The 24,967-nt window shown below is 34.3% G+C and overlaps 2 protein-coding genes across 6 annotated transcripts in view; both read right to left on the bottom strand.

Moving 5' to 3' along the window:
* The window catches only part of LOC126964639 (titin), a 124,086-nt gene that overhangs the window by 73,635 nt on the left and 25,484 nt on the right, over positions 1 to 24,967 (bottom strand). For 3 of the 4 annotated variants that reach the window (XM_050807872.1, XM_050807873.1, XM_050807870.1), the window contains exon 2: positions 748 to 799. The exons of the other annotated variant lie outside the window; for it this stretch is intronic. The gene's annotated coding sequence lies outside the window, so the exon portion shown is untranslated. The remainder of the gene's footprint in view (positions 1 to 747; positions 800 to 24,967) is intronic. 4 annotated transcript variants of the gene reach the window in all.
* Positions 17,633 to 22,448, bottom strand: LOC126964665 (cysteine-rich with EGF-like domain protein 2). Of its 2 annotated transcripts, XM_050807923.1 has the most exons (3): positions 21,240 to 22,448; positions 20,469 to 20,497; positions 19,496 to 19,643 (listed from the first exon to the last, which is right to left on the bottom strand). In XM_050807923.1, exons 1-2 carry the CDS (start codon positions 22,202 to 22,204, stop codon positions 20,482 to 20,484), a joined length of 981 nt encoding a protein of 326 aa, XP_050663880.1. In that variant the 5' UTR covers positions 22,205 to 22,448; the 3' UTR covers positions 19,496 to 19,643; positions 20,469 to 20,481. The 2 variants fall into 2 exon arrangements, with proteins under 2 accessions (XP_050663879.1, XP_050663880.1); XM_050807922.1 differs by lacking the exon at positions 20,469 to 20,497 and having other exon boundaries at positions 17,633 to 19,643.

Here is a 24,967-nt window from a genome sequence, read left to right on the forward strand (position 1 = left end):
GTGAATGTAACCTATTTAATATATAGAGGAGAAAGTTTGTTTAAAAAAAAATACTAAAATGTTACACCATGCTCTTAGATAATTTATTTGCCTATATAGACTGTGACAGCTGTGATCACGTAGAATTAAGATAGCGTTGAACTGTTGGCCTCTATTTTCAGCAACGCACGCACACTAAAGCAAAGTTACTAACGTATCGCGACTGTAAGAGATAGCTGTATCGCACACTTACGTAATAAACCTGGCCTGTTCTCTTGCGTTGCGTAACAACAAGATGCTCTATCTAGGCTGTATCTAAGTCGATGCTCAATTTTTATTTTGAGGTGGTGTTCCAATAACGTTGAAGTTAATTGTCACGCCGCAGGCGATACTGTTCACTAAGCTTCGGAAGGAGACCTTCTCAGAAAACTTAAGGTGTGGATAAATTACGCGCGAGCCCATGTTCGCTATGCCCACGTTTTTTTGGACATTCAGCTGATGGTCATTGATACGCTCTGCCCATTGCAATGCAGTGCCACTCAGGACAACAACTGCGCTCCTTGCAACCTTGAGACATAAGATGTCAAGTCTCATTCGGCTATACACCCAGGCTTGTAAAAAAAGAGTAATTAATGTAGAGGAAACGCGTGAGGTTTGTAAGGATTGGTAGGGATAGAAGCAAGTGGTATTCTATTGTCTCTGTCTACCCCGACCGCGACGTGAACAAGGCGTGGGTATGTGTGTGTGTGTAATTATGCAGTGAGTTACCTTGTTTGTTCGACAATTCCGTTGCAGAGCAGCATCGGTCGATAGTGGGTACCTGATGGAAGTAAAAAAATATTTTAAATTGAAGTAAATATTGTAACACAATAGGCTTAGATATTACGAAACCACGTTATAAATATACTTCTTCTTCTTCGTCGGATTACTCTTGATAGAGCACTCGTGGTCACGTCGAACGACGAACGATTCTACGCCAGTTATCCCTGGCTGTTGCTTCTCTGGCACATGTGTTGAGGGGAGTATTGGTAAGGGCTTTGATCTGGTCTGTCCAGCGCATAGGGGAGCGTCCTCTTGACCTACTGCCGTTGACCCTTCGGACCCATAAATATACTATGAGGGCATAAAACACCAACCGCGTATTTTGCCCTCAAAATTATTATATATATAATAAAAAAAAACTATTGAGGGTGGAATTTCGTAAAATCCTTTTTTTGCTTACCTCAACAAGGAATATTTTAACAACTTTCAAGTCTCTAAGCCTTATGGTTCCAGAGATATCGTGATGAGTCAATATATAGGCGGAAATCTCATATATCTTAATATATATAAATTACGTGACACGTTGTTTGTCCGCGATGGACTCCTAAACTAATGAACGAGTTTCAATGGTGCAGTTTAGAGGATAGAGATACTTTTTATTTCGATTTGGTACCTATAATTATTTTTATTTCCCATATTTGTTTTGTATGAAGATAATATTTTCTATGAGAGAATTTAGTGACGCACGGTTTGACAGTTCTGCTGTGAAATAATTTTATTATAACAACAAGGAGCATACGTTACGAAATAATCCCTGAGGTTTTGAAATATAGTTGGCAAATTCCTATAAAACAGTATTTTTTTTATTTTGAACAAAGTCTGTCGGGTCAGCTAATATATAAAGAAGATAACAATAATAATAAAATGCAGTCGCTCCTATTAATAAAAATATCAATAAAGAGGTGGGCTTTTAATAACCCCCCTAATTTGCGACTCCTAAACAAAAGTCACTTTTTAATTTAATACTTCAGCATTTTTCAAATCAACCTTTACAGCTTTTCATCTTTTTACAAATAAGTTACAATATATATAAAGTGATGCAACAAAAATACTCGAACGTCAAATACTCAAAGCCTTACACGAGTAAATCAAAAAAGTAAATGTAAATTAATAAAAATGTAAAAAGTAAAAACAAGAGTTTTACCCTCTTATTCTTAATGGTCCGCTAACTTTAAACAGCCGCTAAGGAGTGTTTTTACTCATTCTGACTTAGGTCAATAGAAGAAGACAGAGTGAGAATTAGCAATGCTTTAAGTTAGCAGACTATTATGAATAAGGGGGTTAGACTACAGTAGTGCATCAATCCACAAACACACACCGTAAATAGATAAAGGTGCTTTGCGTACATTTTATTAGCGATTATAAAAAATATTACTATATAACTTCAATTCTAAAAATATGAAGCAGATTTTCTGTTTACACGATCATCGTTATCGTTGGCCATATCATAGTACCCTACCATCCGGTGACCCTCACGGTCGTCACGTTTCTCACTCTACCTCATTACAAAATGATTGATGTAGTGACAAACGGTGCAGTTACGTTGATGAGCTGTCAATATCGCCATACCGATGGCCATTTCGCCAATCAGCTTTTGGTAACAGTACCGACCTCCGTGGAGTTTATACTTAACATGCAATCTGTCAAAGAGAGTGGTCTACTGCAATAATTGGTAATAAAGCATATCGTCTGCGATTATTTCAACTTATTACAAAAACTGAGTCCAAAATAGACTAAAACTTGCAATCTATAATTTGTAATGGTATGGTATAGGTTAGCTTTTCTTGTTTCCGCAATTAAACCATTAAGTTGGGTGCAGCCCAGCTGTTTCAGAAGTTCAGAACACTCATGGGATATTAACAGACTTCTCGGAACAACCTTGTATTTTCTAAGGTTGGTTGGCCATTTCTGCACATTCCAGGATTACGTGAGTGACCATTTCATCCTCTGCCATACATTCTGCAATCCACACTTTACTGGGTCCAGTTTTTTGTAGAAAAGTAATGTGCAGTTAGTTTTTAAAACCTAGATTATTTGTATAATTATTAATTTCCGCAAAGTAACGCCTAATGCAATATTTTCTTAAATGTGCACATAGTTTTTATTTATGAAAATAAGGGACGAGACGAGCAGGACGTTCAGCTGATGATAATTGTTACGCTCTGCCCATTACAATGCAGTGCCGCTTAGGATTATTAGGAAAACCCAAAAATCCCGAGCAGTACTACAACTGCGTTCGTCATCTTGAGACATACGATGTTATGTCTCATTTGCCCAATAATTTGACTAGCTACGGCGCCCTTCAGACCGAAAGACAGTAATGTTACACATGGTTGAATTAGTCCAGCTGATATTAAACAGCATCGTCTACCAATAACAGTACTATGACCTAACGCGTAGCATAATCCGCCAGTCACGCAGAGACTAAAGGTCATAGCTCACTGGGTCAGTCCGGCACAAACCCGCGCCGCCTCGCCCCGTGCGGTTTCTCGCAAGCTGAGGGCCACTCGGTAACCACTTGTATTGCTTTGACAGCGCTTCAGCGATACACCGCACCCACTCTTTCAAACGTATTTTGTTTCTTTGAAATGACAGACCTTATGACTGGAAGACTCGTTAAATCAGGGATCCATATTATGTCTAAAGGCGATAACGCAACGTCAATCCTCCAATCGTTGACTACTTGTTAACAATGAGCGGACTCCGAACAACGCATCGGTGAGGGTTAAATGGTGCGTTGTTCTAATGAGCTACGACCTTTAAGTTGGAATATCACACTGACAACCACATTATTCAACCCGAAAAATAGTGTTGTGGCAATACTGCACCGGTTGAACAATGAATGCATATATATAGTTCTAATTGCAAACTGTGCATAGTTTTGCTACCCCATTAAACCCAGATGGATATAAAAGGTACAATGTAATACAAATACTACCATCAATGTAATACAAATACTACCATCAATGTAATACAAGTACTACCATCTTCGCCCTGTGTGTACATACACTAAATAATAGAAAGTTCCTACCTATTACGTACAGCAGGGGTGCTCAAGCCTTGAACTCTGGCGATCTACCTCAAAATTGAGACTATGATCGATCGACTCTGAGAAGCTTCAAATATGTGTGATGAAGCATTGTCGTCTAGGTAGAGTGTCACGATGACATAGAAATTAGTTTTGCGCACAAAAATATGCTTTTTTTAGTCAAGGTAAGTGTAGGTCTGCTCTAAAATGTCAATGAAAAAAACTCTAAATTATTCAAAATTGCCAGTTTATTGGTTCTTACAAAATATGCGCGTTCTAGTGTCTAAAGTTCTAAACTTAACTAAAGAGTGACTTTGGATGTTGAATCTGCATAACACTGCATGTCCTGAGCATACTTTTCATAAGATGGTATGTTATTACCGATTTTAGTTACCTAAAACAAAAACTGTGAATAGTTCTATATCGGATTTTATTCTCGAGATCGACTCAAAAAGCACTCGCGATCGACCGTTTGAGCGTCCCTGACGTACAGTTTCATCCTCAGCAAGAAAATATACAACTACAGCCTATTGAGAAGTAAAATATAATTTAGTACCTAATTCGTAATTGGTTATCTTAAGACAGGTATTGCTATTCTAATATGTTTTATTTGGGGTTGTATCTGATAAATGGGCATCGCTCAAAAACATTAAAAGTGCGTTGTAAATGACCAACACAGATAACAATAAGCTTCATCAAACTTGTCGATGTTTTTGCTTTCTCAGTAGCCCCAAGGTCTACCAAAGTCACCCGTTCGACATTTGGGAGCCGGTTCAAGTCAACACCAGCGTTACATTTTAGACTTTAATTCCATTGTGATTGGATATAAAATAGTAAAGCAAAAAGTGCAGTTAAAATTGAAAGTACTCAATACTTTTATTTTTATATGACTCTAAATATGGCGCGACGGTTCTTGTGAATTTTTGGACAAGTTGGATCGAAAACTTTCAGTTCTTGATGATTTGTAAATAAAATATAAGTACAACAAAGTAATCTATGTTACATGTAATACTATGTAGACTGGCTATTTTTGAAGTGAAAAGTGAAAACTTCGTTACTATCGTTGTGATTTGAAAATCAATGAAACAAAAAGTTAGACAGAAAGAAGAGGCAGACACATAGGATTCATAAGATTCAACGTGGTAGAAAATGAAATGAGAAGCATAACAATATAGTGTTTTGGTACCAGGCGATCATAGTTGAAGAAGAGATTGTCTTACGTATGACGCGAGTATACCTTAATATATTATCACTTCTTACTACTATGTATTACTACATAGACACCAGGATAACATAAATATGGTAGCGGTGATAGAAATATCTTTCATAGAGGTTGAAATCATGTGTCATCCTAGCAACATGTACCAGGACTTCATATGCAATTAAGAGGTTCATGCCTAATGCAGGTTTCACTTCTGATATGGGTACTTTGTACGCACGTAATACTACTTAATTCCATTAAAAAAAAATCGAATATATTAATTATTAAAATCCAATCCCTATATCAAGAATTAAAGTAATTATACCATTACTAAAGAATCCGTAATCCACTTGTAAAAAATTGATCAGATATGTAGAACAAAACACAACGTAGAGGTGGCCTTACATTTTTCTAATCCGTGATCTGAAGTAAAAGTCTAACTGTATACAGTCACGACAAAGGAACGGTACGCCACGCGGCACAAAACACGCTCAGTAAGTTAGGTTCTGATCAATTTGAACTACACTAACTATTGTAGAAGTTGTGAATAGTCTGGAAATAAATATTGCTACAACTTAAAAACATCAAACATCTTTTATTCAAATTTGGAACGTGTTTTTTTTCTTGTTTTTAGTCTTGGATCACTTTCTGCCATCCCTCCTAATATTATACGGACTTTACTATATTAACTTTTACGGCGGAGCTACTGAACCGATTTTGTTGAAATTTGCTTCGGAAAGGACATGGGCTACATTTATCCCCGAAAAATCCATGGCTCCCGCGGGAATTGTGAAAAACTGAAATTCACGTCGATGAGCTATATCTATACCAATAGTAGGTTTAGTGTGCCATTGCAATCTTCCTCAAAATAATTCATTTAATATGTTGGGAACGGGAGTGAAAACGGGAATCGGAACTGGAATAGGACATAAGATAATCTGATAATTCTGAGCGGCGGTCGTCACCTTGAGACATATGATGATGTTACGTCTCATTTGCCCAGTAATTTCACTAGCTACGGCGCCCTTCAGACCATAACACAGTAATGTTTACACATTACTGCTTCACGGCAGAAATAGGCGCCGTTGTGGTACCCATAATCTAGCTGGCTGACTGTGCAAAGGAGCCTGGTTAAATGCATGCCCTGTATGCACTAAGCATATACGATTAAGGAAACCCCTTACTGTTTTAGAACTTATGATTCTTACTTTCAATAATTACATCAAAATGGAAAGCAGACATCTTAATAAAATACTCCCACCGAACACAATAGGTAAATTAAACTTTCTGCAAATTATAAACGCATTGTTAACGTTTTTATGGAGATGTTACTCACAACTTTCTTGTTACATTTCTGTATGGAAATCGATCATATTGTAATTAATATGCGGTGTCTTATTGCAGATATCTTTAACGAGACGATATTCTGTTTCACTTAGCATTGGAAACTTCTTTCCTGTCGGGTTTCTAGCTTGGTGATATGATAGGTCAAAGTATAGATTATACATAATAATATATTTTATTTTATTAACGTTATTTATTTACGATCTTACGATTGATCTTAAAGCTCAATAAGTAAAACTAAGGTTTATTTAATGATATTCTATAAATTATAATTTATAAGTTTATGGTTTAAGTAAACATAAGGTTAACGATAACGCTGATTTAATATAGACTACGAAATGTGTTGCACTATCGTATTCCTTGGTAAAGTTAAAGTTAAAAAGTGAAATATCAAGTCAATATCGTATAATCATTTGAAACTTTTGAAAGGCCTCTATTTAACATTAACAATAGCTTTAACCGGCGAAGTTATGACGTGTTCTAAAAATTGTCAAATGGTGCAACACATTTCTGCTTAACCGGAACCTTAACATGTTTGTTATTGCTAATGTTAGTTGGTGCAACCCATCTCAGGATGGGTGAATGACTCAGGTCATTTTCATAGATAATGGTGTGGTTGAGTAAAAGGCAACTTGTCCATCTCACCGTTGTTTTGCAAGTTCAAAAGAACTATAAACTTAAGCGATGCGGAAGGGAACGGGTCGAACCCGTTCTAACACGCTCCGAGCTAGATTAGATAATATCTGTAATGCGTACACACTTCACGTACTCTTCACCTTTGACGGCTTAGGAAAAGCTTTCTTCCAGCTATTGATTGAACACGTCGTGCTTTATCTGTTCAAATAGAACGAGTCTCTATGATATTTATCCACTTTTCTAATAAATTTGTTATTTTAAAAGTTTGACGACCCATATAGCCGATAGGTTAGTGGCCCTGACTACTAACGGCCGTTCCCAATATTCAGTATATCTTTTTTTTTATGGAATAGGAGGACAAACGAGCGTGAGGGTCACCTGGTGTTAAGTGATCACCGCCGCCCACATTCTCTTGCAACACCAGAGGAATCACAAGAGCGTTGCCGGCCTTTAAGGAAGGTGTACGCGCTTTTTTTGAAGGTACCCATGTCGTATCGTCCCGGAAACACCGCACAAGGGAGCTCATTCCACAGCTTTGTAGTACGAGGGAGAAAGCTCCTTGAAAGCCGCACTGTGGAGGACCGCCACACATCCAGATGGTGGGCATGATATCCTAACTTGTGGCGTGTCGTACGAAGGTGGAATTCGGCGGCAGGAATCAGGTTAAATCTCTTATTTGAGATAAAAATCATAACTATCCTTGACTTTTCTGTCACAATAAACTTATCGACGGTAACTCACCTTATCCGTACACGCTGTCTGTCAATGGGACGACGTAACTATAACTTACCAGCGACAGAAGTTTGTATGGACATTGCAGTTCACGCGTCCCAATATAAGGCGATAAGAACGACTGATCGGGTACCTATATTGGGACAGCTTCAGATTATTGACAGCTTATTACTGTCAGAAGAAAGTAGTAATTTATCTCTATCTGTTGATAGTATATTGGGAACGGCCGTAAGCCAGAGGTCCCGGGTTCGAATCCCGGTAGGTGCAATCATTTATATGATGAATATGGATGTTTGTTTCTGAGTTATGCATGTTTATATGTATTTATGCATGTTTAAGTAAGTATATTGTATTAAATATATCGTTGTATTGTTCATAGTACTATGCCTAGTCTGGGGCAAAATAATTTGTGTAAAAGTGTGTCAATATTTAAAAAAAAAGATACCCCTCACTTCTGGGATTAAATTAAATTTGGTATAATTAATATTTGTAAAACTGATATCAATTTAAAAATAACAAACATCTCAAGCCAATTTTCTTATATGCAATTACTGGAGAAAAGCAGGTTATCAACTGTAACGTAGACTTAGTTACCAGTGGGAGGCTCCTCTGCATAGGATGCCGGCCAGATTATTGGGTACCACAACGGCGCCTATTTCTGTCGTGAAGTAGTAATGTGTAAACATTATTGTGTTTCGGTCTGAAGGGCGCCGTAGCTAGTGAAATTACTGGGCAAATGAGACTTAACATCCTTTGCCTCAAGGCGACGAGCGAAATTGTAATGCCGCTCAGAATTTTTGGGTTTTTCAAGAGTCCTAAGCACCACTGCACTGTAATATGCAGGGCGTACGAATTACCAAAAGCTGAACGTCCTGCTCGTCTCGTCCCTTATTTTCATTTAAAAAAAAAAAACGAAATACATCTTCACCAAGCGAGTCTTCTAAGTCTCAACTCGAGGCGTTTTTCGCCAGTAGGGTTACATAGCCGAGTCAAATTACTCAGCTAGCTGAGAGTAGTATTTCCTTTAAATATACATTCCAACCTTACATCATTTATACGTCTAGATAGACTGTGAGAGCGGTGAAAACGTCGAAAAAAAATAATGGCTAACAGTTAACCTCTATTTTGAGCAATGCATGCACACTAACACAAAGTGACACACAAATCGCGAGTGTAAGACGTAGCTTGTCACACACACTAAAGTAATAAACCTGGCTTTTTTTCATCGATTGTCTAGCAGCGAAACTCTATCTAGACGTAAAGTTATCAAAGATTCCAACTATCCATCATAATAAATTCCATGAATTATGACTATACGACACTAGGTATCTTCACCACAAACTCTTGCATATCTATGACCGCAGAATTCTTGAATACATAACAACCATACATGAGCTATGACTCATACCATCGATATTCATAGTGTGACGCACCTTGAATTATGTACTTCCTCTCACATGTCGTTACAAACAGCCCTTATGAGTTTATACTCATTTTTTTTTTATAAAAATTGCAGCAATTTTTTATCGGAATCCTGATAGGTGTAAACTTTGTTATGAAGCCGATTTTATTTCATACTAGCTGACCCGACAGACGTTGTTCTGTATATAATAAATAAAATAATGTTTTTATATGAATTTGTCAATAATATATCATAACATCAAAAATTACTTCGTAAAATATGCTATATATAGGCTGTCGTAATGAAATTGTTGCATAGCAGAACTGTCAAACCGTGCGTCAATAAATTCTCTCATGGAAATTATGTATGGAAACATCAACGGAAAAACAAATTTGTTGTTTTTATTTAATTTAGCAGCATTTTCCTATTTATTCACCTTTTAAACCTTCTCTGAACTTCCACAAAAAATTCAAGACCAAAATTAGCCAAATCGGTCCCGCCGTTTTCGAGTTTTAGCGAGACTAATGAACAGCAATTCATTTTATATATTACTTACTACAATAGAAGATCAAGATCACCGTCTTCTTACTACATAAATATCAAATTACACAAATAAAACTGAATACAAAATTTTATGAACGATGCGGGACTCGAACCCGCGATCTCCCGCGTTCCGTGCGAGCGCTCTTACCAACTGAACCGACCGTTCGAGTCCCGCATCGTTCATAAAATTTTGTTTTCACAGTTTTTTTGTGTAATTAATCTTAGAAATGAAGGTTATCGCTTTAAAACATAAGTAATTGTTTATATCAAAAGATATTTAAAATATAAAAACAATCAAACATATAAAATAGTTCTATGGTTATCGATTTTGCTAATTCAAGACTACTCCATTTACGAACGGTGATTCGTTACCTGATCAAAATTTAAATATTGTTATTCCAAGCCCGGAAAGATACAAAGAGTGATATGGCATACGTGCATTGAAATAAAATACAGCTTTATTTGGCAAAAGAGGTTTTATTATATAAAACGCGTTATCTTCAGCAAGCAAGCAAAAATACGAATAAAAAAGTGATTTGCTTTTATTCTCATGACGTTATTTATAAGAGTGGTTTCAGTTGGCGGCAAAACAACATGTCGCGCCCCACAGATAACATATTTTTTATTCCGAGCACAATTTCTCATGGTTTATTAAAAAGTATTTTATGACGACAGCCAGTTTTTATCGAAATTACCTGACAGCGCGCGGTGTTTTTTCGCAAATTTATGGCTGATTTGAATCCGAAGCAGATTGCATAAAAACCTTAATGCGAGCATGGTATTAAATATTATTATTGAATGATCAAATGCTGATTTTAGTAAAAAATAAAAATATCTATTGTGTAAGTATAAAAAAATATTTGAAATAAAAGTATCTATACCTACTGTGGTGTTAAATTATTTAATAACATTAAAGAAAACTACTACCAACATAGCTATTGGCCTATTACAAAATACAATTCCTCAAAATTTCCTTTTGTTGTATAATTTATATGTTCTTGTTATTTATTATGACTGAAAATTAGTTTGGGTTTGAGCTGATGGCCTTATAAACAAAATGATATCTTTTTTTTTTCAGCAGTCTCTGCCTCAAGCAATGGGTTCAATCCTTTCTCGTTATTGAAGCTCAAACCGCATTTTACGGTGAAATTAATATACGAAATATATTGGCCTCCGGTGGTTATTACTAACACCTTGAAAAGGCTGTACAGAATATTACAATTTTTTAATGCTCTTTATGTAAGCTAAAGTCAGTATATTTATAGTCATATAAATAAGAAGTACCTTTATATTTTACAATTTTTAGTAACGAGTGGGTGGAGTATCTCATGACGATTCAAATAAGCCGTAACCATTCCGATAGCTACCTTTAAGCTACTTCGCCAGATCAGTTCAATGGTATTATTTTTATCAAACATTTTCATTGGGACCCTTAAAACTCGGATGATAATATGTTAGTTCTGTGGTGTGGTGAATGTATATTTCTGTAAACAAATGATTGTTGTTGTTGAAAAACAAGAGTCCACTCAATTCCTTATCGATTCAAACCTTTTAAAAGAAAAAAAAAATACCAAGTCAGTCCTAAACGACAGTTTTTGAGCTAATAAACATAAAAGAACACTAACGCCCTAATAACATCAGCTCCTTTCTTAATGTTGGTTATAAGTAAAACGCAAGGTTTTACTTTTCGGCTTCTTGGCCAGATCAGTTTCATGGTATTATTTTCATTAGATCCTTATAAATTCCGTTGACAAAATGTGATTTCTGTGGTGTGGTGGACTTATATTTCTTTATAATTGGTTTGTTGTTGAAAAACAAAAGTTCACTCAATTCCTCATAGATTCAAACCTTACAAATATAAAAAATAAATATCAAGTGGGTCCTAAGCGACAAGTTTTGAGGTAATAAAGTTAACAAAACACAAACGTCTTAATAACCTCCCTTTTGTTAAAGTTGGTTAAAAATAACACCCATCGCCTCCTCTGTGCAGAGTTTTTAGACCTTGTATTTCAAGAATGACATCCACAGAAACCAAACCACAAATAAGTGTAAGTTATTTGCATATATTATGTAGTTACACTCATAGCCACATTTGCATACTCGTTACGTAATGTGGGCTGTGTCATGTCGGGCAGGTGTGTGTGATAAGTGACGGACTGAAGCGGAAAGAGACACGCAATGAATATTATCCTAATTGCAATAGTCCTGCGGGCTCTTATAGAGAAATAGTGAATCATTATAATTTAAAAGTTTCTTAGACCCTTATTTAAGTATTACGAATAGACACTCGTGTTTAGAGGGAGTTTAGCACGATGCGTCAGTGAAAACCACATTCAAATTAGCTTAGGAGGTTACGAGATTAGAATTCACAGACAAAAGGTTGAAAACTATTGTTTTGTTCGAGGTAACATTAGTACCTATAACGTGTAGAAGATGTTTTCTTATATATAGTATGTACTTGTTACATATTTAAATAAAATACCTTTTAAAGGATTAAATAGCGTGTAATTCTATTGTTTAAATACGGTTAAAGTTACATTTTCTTATAATTTATTTATGGAACCCGATCTTTCGTGACCTTTGCAGGAGCACGTTTTCAGGGAGACTAACCCAGTCCCATTTTTAATCCTTTTAACATTATTTTATTTAATTATAGTTTAACAGTACATAACTGTATAGTACTCACACACACACAGACACACTCTCCCTCTCATGCATACACAGACACATTTATATCTATCCTTTTGATTTTTAGAGCTTTTTAGTCACTGTGTAAAAGTGGAATCCTGGTGACCAATAATACAGGTATTTTATTACCTACCACAGGCACCAGCGATCCACGACCAAAACTTTGGTATCCCATATATTTTTAAGTACTGTACTGTAATTTTGGTTGTTGGTGAGAAAATAAAGTTGTTAAAGTTATCAGATCAATCGGTAGTATTAAGCCTGACGTTTCATGTATGCCCTTTTTCAAGTCACTGAAATTATTACTTACATTTACGAGATGGCAAAATTTGTGAAGGACAATCACAGTGTGCTATACTTACAGCAAAAATATATGACCCAAAGTACTAGAATGCTTAGGAAAGCTGATAGGTTAGTCACTAGAGTCGTTCCGCATAGCACTTTATTTCAGAAAAATTGCTTCTGGATGGGCATGAAGTTTCAATAAGATCCCTGATTCATTTAAAAAGTTACCCTTTTCAAGGTTAAAATATTTTTTTATTTAATTTTATTTGGGAAACTTTCAGCCATTTTTACAAAATTATACACAATAAATAGATTAATAAATGCTTATTACAAGCTTCCACATATTATGTTGATCCTTACACAGTTGGCTTCTTCAAAACACAATTTATTCCATAGAAGAATTTTTGATTTTTGTGATCTTGACATTGCATTAATTAGATTATTCTTAACATGCTTTAATCATTTTTTTTTATTATATCAAATTATAATCTTGTGTAAATATGAAATAAATTAATTTATATTGTAATAAAAAAAATTGACCAACACAAAGTTATTGTAAGACCAAATTTGTAGCACCCTATTTAATAGCAAATAAATAAATATAAATAGTGTCAATTCCATTGCAAATAGGTAGGTACTATTTAGGTGCATTGATTCAAATCGCGTTCGCTAGTAAATTAAGTGCTCGCCGTAAACGGTATTGTACAAGTATGTCATGGTCATACTTTAGTGCTTATTGACTGTTGTTACTTACTGTTTGATAAATAAATCGAAAAACTATACGTAGTTCCAGCACGAGTATTTACCGGAGACTGGTTTCAGTGAGACAAGAACAACGTTCACGCCCTGCCCATTACAATGATTGAAATCTTGTTAATATCCAAAACTCTGAGAAAAGGGCATTTATTTTCTCAAAATTGATCCCTTTAGAATTCTTTTTGTTGTCATTTCTAATATACTAGATACTACCTACTACCGCGAGAAGGAGCAGTGCAAGAAACTCTACCAGCGTTTTTTTTGCGCTCTTTTTAATGAAATATACAATATTGTACTGTCATTGCTATTGTTATAAAAGAATCATAATCTAGTCCCAGGCTGTCCGATTACTTAGATATTCAGCTGTGGAGTAGGTAGTAGGATTTACGAGAGAGCTATTTTAATAAGACATTTAAATTTATTTATAGATAATGCCCGAACAGTGGCTGGGGCTTTACTATAAAAGTGTACACATTTACCCTTAAAGCTATCTTATGAAGCCTACGAGAATTAGTTACAAGCAATCTCTTATTTCTAGTGTTATAATAATGATAATCACTATTAAGAGCAAAAAGGAGACGATTTTTATGAACGTATATTAAATTTTCATAAATGTACCTACTGGCAATGACAAGGTGCCCTACAACTGTGATTGTCACTTTGAGACGTCATAGGGTGTTAAGTCTCATAAGCCAACTAATTTCACTAGCTGAAAACATACCAAAGCTACCAACATAGAGGAAGTTTCTAGTCGGTTGTGGATCTCGATCTAAGTCCGACATAATATGGATCTTGCGCATTCGGGCTACTTACGTAAGTGTATTTGCCACCACTCGAATAAAAAAAAACGAACCACTGTAATGCTTGCACATTCAGCTTCACTGTAGACAGCCTAGCGCAACTCTCTAAGAAAAAAGCGATTCACTCGATTGTTTGTAACGAGCAATCATTGATCACGGACCTATACGATATACCAATGGACTGGCGGCTGTTAAAGTGCCTTTGTGCCTTTTGATATTCGCCATTTTGGCGCTATTGGTCATCTAGCGAGAGTCTGTGGTACTAAAACTAGTGATGACAACCTCAGCTAAACAAACATCGGAAAACTAGTTACAAGAAAAATGTGTGCGTTCATTCCTGAATCTTAACACGGAAAACGACCGAAATTAATTCAAACTGCAAAAATATTTCAGAGTATTGCACGCGTCACTCGCAGCCATTTGTATAATACGACAAAATTATTTCTTTAGACGCTCGCAAGTGGCGCTTCAAATAGGCACAAAAAATTTGCTGTCAAACGTATGGAACAGGCTGTCCAGTGGTATTTATACAGGTCAGTGTCATTGATAGATTTACAGATGACGATTATACTACGTTTTAGCAACTGTTCGCTTTCAAACTTAGCCGGATTATACTTCGCCGCCAATCGCGATACTGTAACTACTTACTACTATTTCAAATTTATATCAAATGACTGCACGTTTCATACTAAACTATATTTAAATTTTTACTTATGCAGCACCGCCTCTTATTGCGTAGTACACCAGACGAAAAACAAAACGTTCGGGGCTTTTAAAGGAATGTATACATATAAAAAAAATTATTGAATTAGGCGTTACTTTGCGGAAATCCATAATAATACAAAGATTTAAGTTTTCTTTAGTGTTAATTCCGCCAATATTTGTTTTTTTAGTCTCGTGCCAGATTTTGGCGAGACAACACGTCCTGAGGATGCCTCGTGTAGAGGCGAAACACGTGTCGAATTGTTTTTGAAAAAAAATATTGGCGGAATTAACACTAAAGAAAACTTACATCATTTGTATATGTACTTTATATTTTGCTGAATTTAATTCCAAAGCAAATGATAAATTACCTAAGTAGGTTCTTTATGCATTCACGTCATTGATATTACAAATGGAATTTATCACTTTAATCCTACACGGCATTATCTCTGGAACGTGAAGCCTCCCTCTCATTCCTCTTTCACCCCCTCACGCTCGTCCTGTTGCGTCAGTACATTCTGCAGTTTCAGTACCGTTAGGTACCTACATTTCGTGATATTTTCATGCTACCACTGTGTGGTTTTCATAATTTTGACTTTTGTTGTTAATAGTTCTGCAGTTTCTGTTGTTAAAGTTGTTTGTAGTTAATGAATAAAATCTTTTTTAAAGTGAAACTTTTATTACATCGTCTCAAAGTTTTTCGTCTGTGTGTTGCATGTCGCGTGACGCTCCGGCGGCGCCTATAGTTCGCAGCAGCACGGTCAGCTAGTGTATAGATTATTACTCATTTAGTTGGAGACATAGTCTACTTTTATTATTTCCCATTATCATTCCAATTTTCCAAGTATAAAATTAAGATTGATAAAGCGATTTTTATACAATTAATGGAATATTATTCCAAAAATTTTTAGTTAAATGTCTATAATGTGAAAAAAAGTTTCACTTTTACCGTGGTTTAATGAAACCACACAATCCTTTTTTTTTATTTAACCCAGATTCTTTAATTTTTTATCAATATAATAATAATAATCAGCACCTTTACAACAATCTATAATACTGACAAAATAAATCGTTGTTTATCTATTCGTTATAATCAATGATATTTAAAAGTATAGATAGGTTACCTAGACAACATTCGGTGTTTGTAATTGATACACAAACGCACACATGAATAATTTAACATTGCAATAGCACACTGCATTACGATTACACGTCAAAGAAGGATAGTAAATGCAACTATCGCAAGTGAAAAAGAGATACTTCTAATTTGCCAATTGCTTCGTATTTGCATAGCAAAAACACAGAATCATTCACCAGATATGATTTTTTACCGTACACCGTGATTTATGTCTAAAATACGATTCATTAATGAGTTCATGTAATAAAAGTTATAAAGTAGTAAAACTACATTTAAATTAGGTGTTATTGATCATAAAAAAAAAATATTGATTATAATATATAGCCATATTGATGATATAAATTATTTGTACATAAAATAATAAAAAACATAGAGACATATCAAAATAAAACCGAAATGTATTAACAATAAGGTTTCCATTTTTACAATTTTACTAACGACGGCTCCCAAAAAGTTTTAAGTTTACAAATATTATTTCTTGTATATTATATTATTTATGAATGTATTTTTGTTAAGGGTTTATTACAATAAGATAATGGGAGAAACAGAAAATGATCCATTGATTCTTCTGCAGTTAGCAAGGGATATACCGAAAGGGCAGTGTTACTGAAAATACTCCTAGGCAAGCAGATAGCACTTACTGTCTACGTCCGCTATCTACCCTAAAACTTGTTTTTGTAGTTTGATAGTTCAGCTATACGCACTTGTTTATTAAAAAATATTAAATTTCGTATTACATTCACTGCAAAAACGCCTTTTTTACATCATTTCCTAAATTGTCCTAAAATATAATACCTCTATCATCCCGCAGCAGACAGGGTAGTTGCAGTATATTCGGAGTATTATCTTATCATTCCAAATGTGTCGTTGTCGATTTTGCAAGTAGACCTCCTGGTACGTTACATACATTCCATGATTAAATACTAATAAAATTGATGCTGCCTGCCTGCTATTACTAATCTCATTCTATACCACCTTTATTATAAGAACGCATGTATTCTGCCTACGATTTCACTTCTGGTTGATTAATCTATGACACATACTATTTGTCCTTGTCGCGCTGCAGTTGACATCATAATCTCTATCTTGCTCGAGCCACCACGTTAATAATTCGAGATTTATTTGTAAATAAGAAATAAAATCGTGATAAAATACAAATTTGACGTTCTTTTATATAAGTATATATAAAGTTCGTATGGTATGAAATAACTTCACTCTTATATATCTTACAAACATAGTTTTTACATTTTCTTAACACACAGGTTGGCATTTTAGATTATTATTCTCACGCCACGAAAACGTTCCGCTTAGCTCGCTGCTATTAGCCGACTAAATGAAATTACGACAATTGTCTGAATTTGTCTGCAAAATTTAGCGCGCGCGAGTGCGATATCTACCTCTTTATTGTATATAATATCATTGGTTATAATAATATTCTAGTGATGCTTGTTTTGCACACCATAATACAGAGACGATGTGACGTAATCGACCAGAGATTATGTAAACGGGTAGTAAATATGTTTGTACATTTAAATTAATTATTATAACCTGAAAAAATTACAAAAAAAAAACAACATACTATTCATTCATTTATTTCATAATAGCATGTACGAACAATCTCAACAAAACTCAACACGTCAATAAATATCACTCAAAACTAATATCACAAAAATGGAGGACTTAGTACTTAAAATAGACTTAAAAAGGCAGAAAACTTGAGCAATAAAGACCAAAAAACTGAAAAAGATTTAATAATTGTGTGGCCACATTCAAGAGCATAGTAAAACTGCCAATAATATTAATATACAATACCAAAAAAAAAAATGCCATTTTTTTTTAATTATACCTTTAGTGCAAATCACTATTGTATCTCATATATGCAAATATAGTGCACAATTACTGTGAAATCGATTGCTAAGAGTGTACTTGATGTATCTACAAGTCTAGATTTTTTCATTCAGAAGTATTCCTATACATTGTGTAAAAAAGTACAATAGGTTACCTATCAACACACACAAACAACAATCACAATATTTTAAATCCAAAATCCTATACAAATCTAATTTGTAGCCATATTTATGGAAGATTCTAGATCCGAGAAGATACGAAATAAGAGACGAGACGAGCAGGACGTTCAGCTGATAATGGTATTGATGCGCCCTGCCCATTACAATGCAGTACCGCACAATATTATTGAAAAACTCAAAAATTCTGATCGGCACTACAACTGCGCTCGTCACCTTGAGACATAAGATGTCAAGTCTCATTTGCCCAGTAATTTTACTAGCTACGGCGTCCTTCAGACCGAATAAGATTGCGCTCACGCTTCCAACACTTTAACCGCTCAGCTAAACATCTCATAAAAACATAGGCACCACCACAACTATAGTAATTTTACACAGATGAAATATTTTATATTTAAAACGCTTTTTAACTTTGAACATGATATTGGACATAAATACATTACAGCGGTTATAAAATACTCGTTGTAATTTAAAAGAGTAGCTGTTGAGTGTCCTTGTACGTTCTTCTCTCCAGCTCTACTTTTTCCGAACACATGGTAGATTCAGTAATTTGAAAGTAATATTTACAATGACGATTCAAAAAGCGCTAAGGTTAAGCCATTTTGATGTTTAGCTTAGCACTTAAAATGTTGTGGGCAGAATCTAAGGAAACCCGATGATACAACATCCACACATTTTGGTATAAATTAAATTTGTATCTTAAAACCCAGATGTAAGGGATCATTTAAAAAATTACAAATTCTTTATCAAAATCCTAATTATTAACTGTGTTACTTATAATAATTATATGAATATGTATATAAATGTGACTGTAAATTTTATTAATAATATGAAACACTATCTAACCCAGATGTTTTCAACCGTTGTGCCGGAGTATATTTTCAGGTGTGCCATGATTGATGCATTTAAATCAGGAATCATAAAAACAAAGAAAGTATCATTCGCATTACATTCAAATTAAAATAATGAATTTAATTTTTAACCATATATTTCTTTTTGGATACTTAAAGGTTAAAAAGACCCGACAGACAACAGAAGCATAAGCCTCTGTTGTCTGTTATATTATACATATTATGAGTATTCTGTACAGAACCCTCTACGCACCAGTCTGACTCGCACTTGGCTATTTTTTACATAGTGTGCTGTGAAACTTTGATGAACAAAAAGTTTGCCGTTAATACCAAAACGTTGAAAACGTCTGATCTAAACAATTACATACAATAAAATAAGTATTTTGTTACAATTATAATTACAACCTGATTGATACTTTTTTTAAATGGCCTTTAAAATTACTCCAAAGGCCACATATTTGTGTTTATTTTGACTAGGCTCAATAATATACAAACTTTTCTCCGATGAACACCTAACTACAATAAAATATTGAACATCTTCGTCAAATCATATTCCTTCAGGTTAATTAGTCCAGTGTGCCCATTTATCATACAATAGTACTCTGCTCCAACTATGTAGGTGATTACCGCCATTCCTATAAAACCTCCCAATGGTGCAGACTTTGGAAGTAAGATGCCTGTTGCGATCAACATTCCTATATATGTACAGAACCTAAAATAAACATCTGTGGTTATTAGAAATTATAAAACATAACTTTATACAAAGAAGGGGTTTATAGAAAATTATGATTTTCAATAACATCACTGATTTTTTTTTAATATCTTTAATATGGACAGTACAATATTTTATTAAAAAGAGAGCAAAAAAGAATGCTGGTCGAGTTTCTAGTGGCACTCCTTCTTTCTGAAGTGCTAGTAGTGTTAGAAGTGACATCAAAAAGAATTCCAAAGGAATCAATGTTGAAAAAGTAAATGCCTATGTATGCCTTTTAAGGTTACTTTTATGTACAAAGCATTATTGCTAGTTAGTTAGTTTGAATAATTCTAACCTTAAGTTTCTATAAACCCTGCTTTATAAAACAAAATAACACATCACATATTTATATTTTTTTAAGAACATAATATACAGTCATACTGAAGCAAACATAAAGTAAACTTTATGCACTAAAATACATATGAATTCCTAATAGTTACAGTTAAAAAAATATTATCCATTGCTTAATATAATAATATATGAAGAAGATACTAAGATTTGGTCTGTGCCAAAGACAAAATCGGAGATTTGAGAATTACAGCATTTGACCTATTTCTGATTGATCATCTGAATTCTTGTATGACTTATATTCAAGTATTACCTGATATATAAAATGATGGATGTGTAAAGTGTAATATTGAAATTTGGTTTGCTAAGATACAATACTATCAAATATAATTAAACCAATTACAACAATGCATGAAAGTATGACACAGTATTAGAAATATACCAATAAGCACATTTTTAAATAACCCACCACCATGATAAAATTCAAATACCTACATTTATGGCAAGCCTATAGCTCCTCATTTCTGGAAGAAATTGTTAAAGTATTAGCAAATAATTAAAACAAAAATATAAAATAATAATATGACACATTTAGTGAAAGTTTAGCATTGCCCATGTAAAGATAAATTCAAAAATATATAACAATTTTGTCCAGTGTCTTATTTCTACAGAGAATGTTTATTACAAAAGTGGGTTGCCAATTTACAAAACATCAATTTATTGAAGTAGGCATTACTTTGCGGAAATCCATAATTATACAAATGATTTCAGTTTTCTTTTGTGTTAATTCTGCCAATATTTGTCTTTAAACAATTCGACACATGTTTCGCCTCTACATGAGCCATCCACAGGATCTGTTGTCTCGCCAAAACCTGACACAAGACTCAAAGTCCACACAACTCAAAGACAACACATCCTGAGGATGCCTCGTGTAGAGGCGAAACACATGTTGAATTGTTTAAAGACAAATATTGGCGGAATTAACACTAAAGAAAACTCAAATCATTTGTATAAAACATCAATTTGAAAGAAATAGGTAATATCTAGTTAAATTAATCAAATGGCCACTGTTAAAGTAATAGAAACACATACCATTAACATTTGAAGTATCATCCTAAATCAATAGTGTGCTAAAAGAATTTTAGATTAAGTTAGGGTAAAGGAAAAAATATATAGGTTCATATTAAGTTTGTTTATATATAAGTTTTTCAAGACATGGACAAAGCTAACTGAAAGAGAAATAATAGAAATATGATAATATTTTACCTTGCTTTAGTTAAAGTTTCAAATTGGTTATCTTTCTTCTTTTCATTAACACAAAACTCATCTTCCTTAACATAGCCTTCGGCACATTTTATGCACATATCTGCACCATCACCATGGCAACCGACACATGCTCGGTCACATTTAAAACATGCATAAGATCCAAGTGAGTTTGCACAAAACTCATTTTCTTTACAGATGTTCTCGGTTTGGCATTCATTAACGTCTTTGCACTCTCCATCCTCAAATATATATCCATGTTTGCAAGTAACACAATCTCTAGCTGTTCCACCCCTACAGCCACCCATGCATGATTTATGGCACTGTGAGCACAGCATTTTATTATCATCTTTATAAGACAGATAGTAGCCAGTCGCACATTGATCACAAGTGTCGCCATAATAAGCAGGATCACATAGACAAGTGCCGTTGCCTTTTCTTGTTCCGTCACCCCTACACTTACCATTGCCATTACATATGTTATTGTGATCTCCCGGGCATGGTATGCATTCTTTTCCATAGTGATGAATAGGGCAACATAGTTTTAATTTATCAATGCAAATGTATGCATATAAATCCTCAGACTCATCAGGGTCCTGTGCCCACCATTCTTCAATGAATTCCTCAGCCTTTTCAGCTATATTGTGACAATGCACTGAATGTTTTGTATTTTCCCGGCATATACCTTCCTGGATATCAACTAGTCTAATCTCACTACGCTTGTAAGACTTTTTCAGCTTCTCTTCCTCCCAAGCAGCATCACCACCTTCGAATTTGCCTCTACTTGTCCTTTCGAGGCCTTTTTTAAAAGATTCAACGAATAATTTACACGAGTAACATTCACCTAGAGATTTAGATTGTGTGAGTATACTGGGATTTAATGCTTGAGGTTGGGATGAGCAGTACACATTTGCGAATAGTATCACGTTGAAAAATAAAAACTTTAGAACTAATTTAAATTTTAGCATTGTCTTTAATAGGATAATAACTTTATTTTATAGATATACCTGGGGAAGAACACAATAGAATCGGAAATCAATTATTCACACAAACTAGGTGTCGGTTCGTATCGCTATAAGATTTAGTAATTAATAATCAGTACTGAATTAAAATGATTTATCACGGAATTAAATCCTTTAATGTTTTAATTAATAAATGTTGAAAATAATACTGACGTGTTTTTTTCTTACTAGTCCACGTCCGATGAAGACATTAGACATGACTTATGCTGAAATGAATTGACATTGACGTTAAGATTACGGCGAAATTTTGACACTTGACAGCTTAGACAAGCGTGATTGACATGGCGTTCTAATTTCAACTCTACAAAATTCAATTCACGCGCGGCAAGTCTATAAACAAATGTGATTTTATGTCAACATTATTTATATAATTATTGATATTCACTTAATGATTATTTCTGGAAGTACAATTTTAAATTAAAGATTTTATCTTTTTAACTGTTCTTTATGTTAAATATTATCAATAAGCCATAAACACGTCACCAAGACTGAAATAATATCCCACGTATGTACCTTCCCACAACATAATGTACGGGGCGTGATACGAATGAAAAATGATCGATCGTGCGATATGAACATTGCAAATCGATATCGACTTATATTAATGAATGAATGGAATAGAATGCAGAAATCATCAGTCATATTCTATTCGCAATGGTAGAATACAAAAACACTCTCATTTCAGAGCCATTCACATTTCCGACAAGGATAAAGTATTGCTACAATTTTTTTTTTATTAAAAACATAAACGCACAGATAAGTTACTATTTTTTTCCAAATATAATATCTAGTATCTATTATTTGATAAGTTGCATTTGGAATTTACTGAACGGTACGTTGCTCATGGTTAAAACTATGTGATTAGGTAATAATTATTTCAATTGTTTTTAATTGATTCATAGTCCATACGTTTACTAATTTAAGAGTAAGCAATGTTGAGATACACAAACTAAAGCATCAACTGAAGACGTTGAATTAGGTAGCATCGTTGCTAGTAGCTCGTATTTTACAATACATAAGTGTATTGAGTAGTCGGACAATGTGCTTCCCATAAAAAGAATAGTGTAGTCCCAGACCAAAGGTGTCGTAATAGGCGACTAACAGGGCATTTACCAGTGTGAGACTTCTTTGCACAGGATGCTGGCTAGATTATGGGTACCATAACGGCGCGTTTTTTCTGCCGTGAAACAGTAATTTGCAAGCATTATTTCGGTCTGAAGGGCGCCGTAGCTAGTGAAGTAACTGGGCAAATGAGACTTAACGTCTCAAGGTGACGAGCCAATTATTGCGCAAAAACCCAAGAATTAATGGGTTTTTCAAGAATCCTGATCGGCAATAGGAAGTTTTTGATGCTCAATAAGTGATTTTAAAATCCTATCGAGATTAAAATTATTTGAATTTGAACGTGGCGATGAGCGGTCATTGCAGAAGCGAAGACTTTAAGACCAGCAGGGAAGTAAAACGTGAAGCTTGAGACTTTTCAGGATGGCTATGGATATCAGCGGGACTCAAATTATGTCTTGCAAAGCGGACACATACTTTCAGCCTATAAAGGCTCTTTCTCCTAATAATTACTGTATCTGTCCTCCCAACTGATTTAACATTCATGAGCGTTATATTTTTTATGTTTATAGTTCTTTGTCTTAAATACTTCAGCCGTACACATTTCTAAGACAAAGACGTCTTTCTTAGCAGACAATAATTATGTTAGCCACATAAGTTTACGTAACTTCCTGCTTTCACTGCCACAATGGGCATTTCATTCGCTAAACTAGTACAATATTATGCGACATTAGTGTAATTCAACAATCTTGTTTTGTGATTATTAAGAGCAATTGTATTAATATATCTTGTAATTTACTCTAGAATTGAATATTTTTGTAATTATACACGAATCACAAATGTAACTTTATCATAAATTGTTGTTTTATTAGTAACAAGTTTTGATGTTGATATAATTAAAGAAGGTGAAATATGGATAAGTAAACTTATATGCTACTTACATGGCATTTTTTTTTTGGAGTTTATGGCCTGGTATCTAGACCTTTAGGCCAATACATCGCATTTACTAGATTGCATTGATAGATATTAAAAAAATTCAAAAAGAAATACAGTAGAACCTCTTTCACTCGAACCTCAATATGTCGAAAACATCTAAAAGTGCTTATTTCCTTTTACTTTAAATTTTAACCCCCCAATGGTTGCAATAATCAGTGAGCTCATACAAGCCATGTCAGTAAATATGACGTCATATTTAGACTGTTTTTGGCGTCTCCCTTGAAGTGCGACTGACAGAGTTCCTATTGTAATTATTTATGCTTTTTTGTTTTAAGTTCTAACCAAAACGTAATTAAAACAGTCCGTTTTACATCTAAAACGTAAATAAAAATATAACAAGCTGCACGTAGCAAACTACGACTACTACTATCAACGTTTACATAAAACCACAGATAATCTAAATGCATAAAACATACTATAATTCTATAGACTTACTACCGACCGCTACAATACAAACGTTGAGAAATAAATACTTTTGAAACATTACAGTGGGCGCAACAATCGTGTCATAAGGACCGCTTTGCAATTGTTTTGCAAACTAATAAGCACTTGGTCTTTGTTTTAAGTAAACACGAAGTTAAGTTATTCCAAGTTTTAAGCCGTATGTTTTTGTTTAACTTACATTTATCACTACAGAATTACATGACAGGG

The sequence above is a fragment of the Leptidea sinapis genome, chromosome 5 (genome assembly GCF_905404315.1).
Source record: "Leptidea sinapis chromosome 5, ilLepSina1.1, whole genome shotgun sequence".
Taxonomy (NCBI): Eukaryota; Metazoa; Arthropoda; class Insecta; order Lepidoptera; family Pieridae; genus Leptidea; species Leptidea sinapis.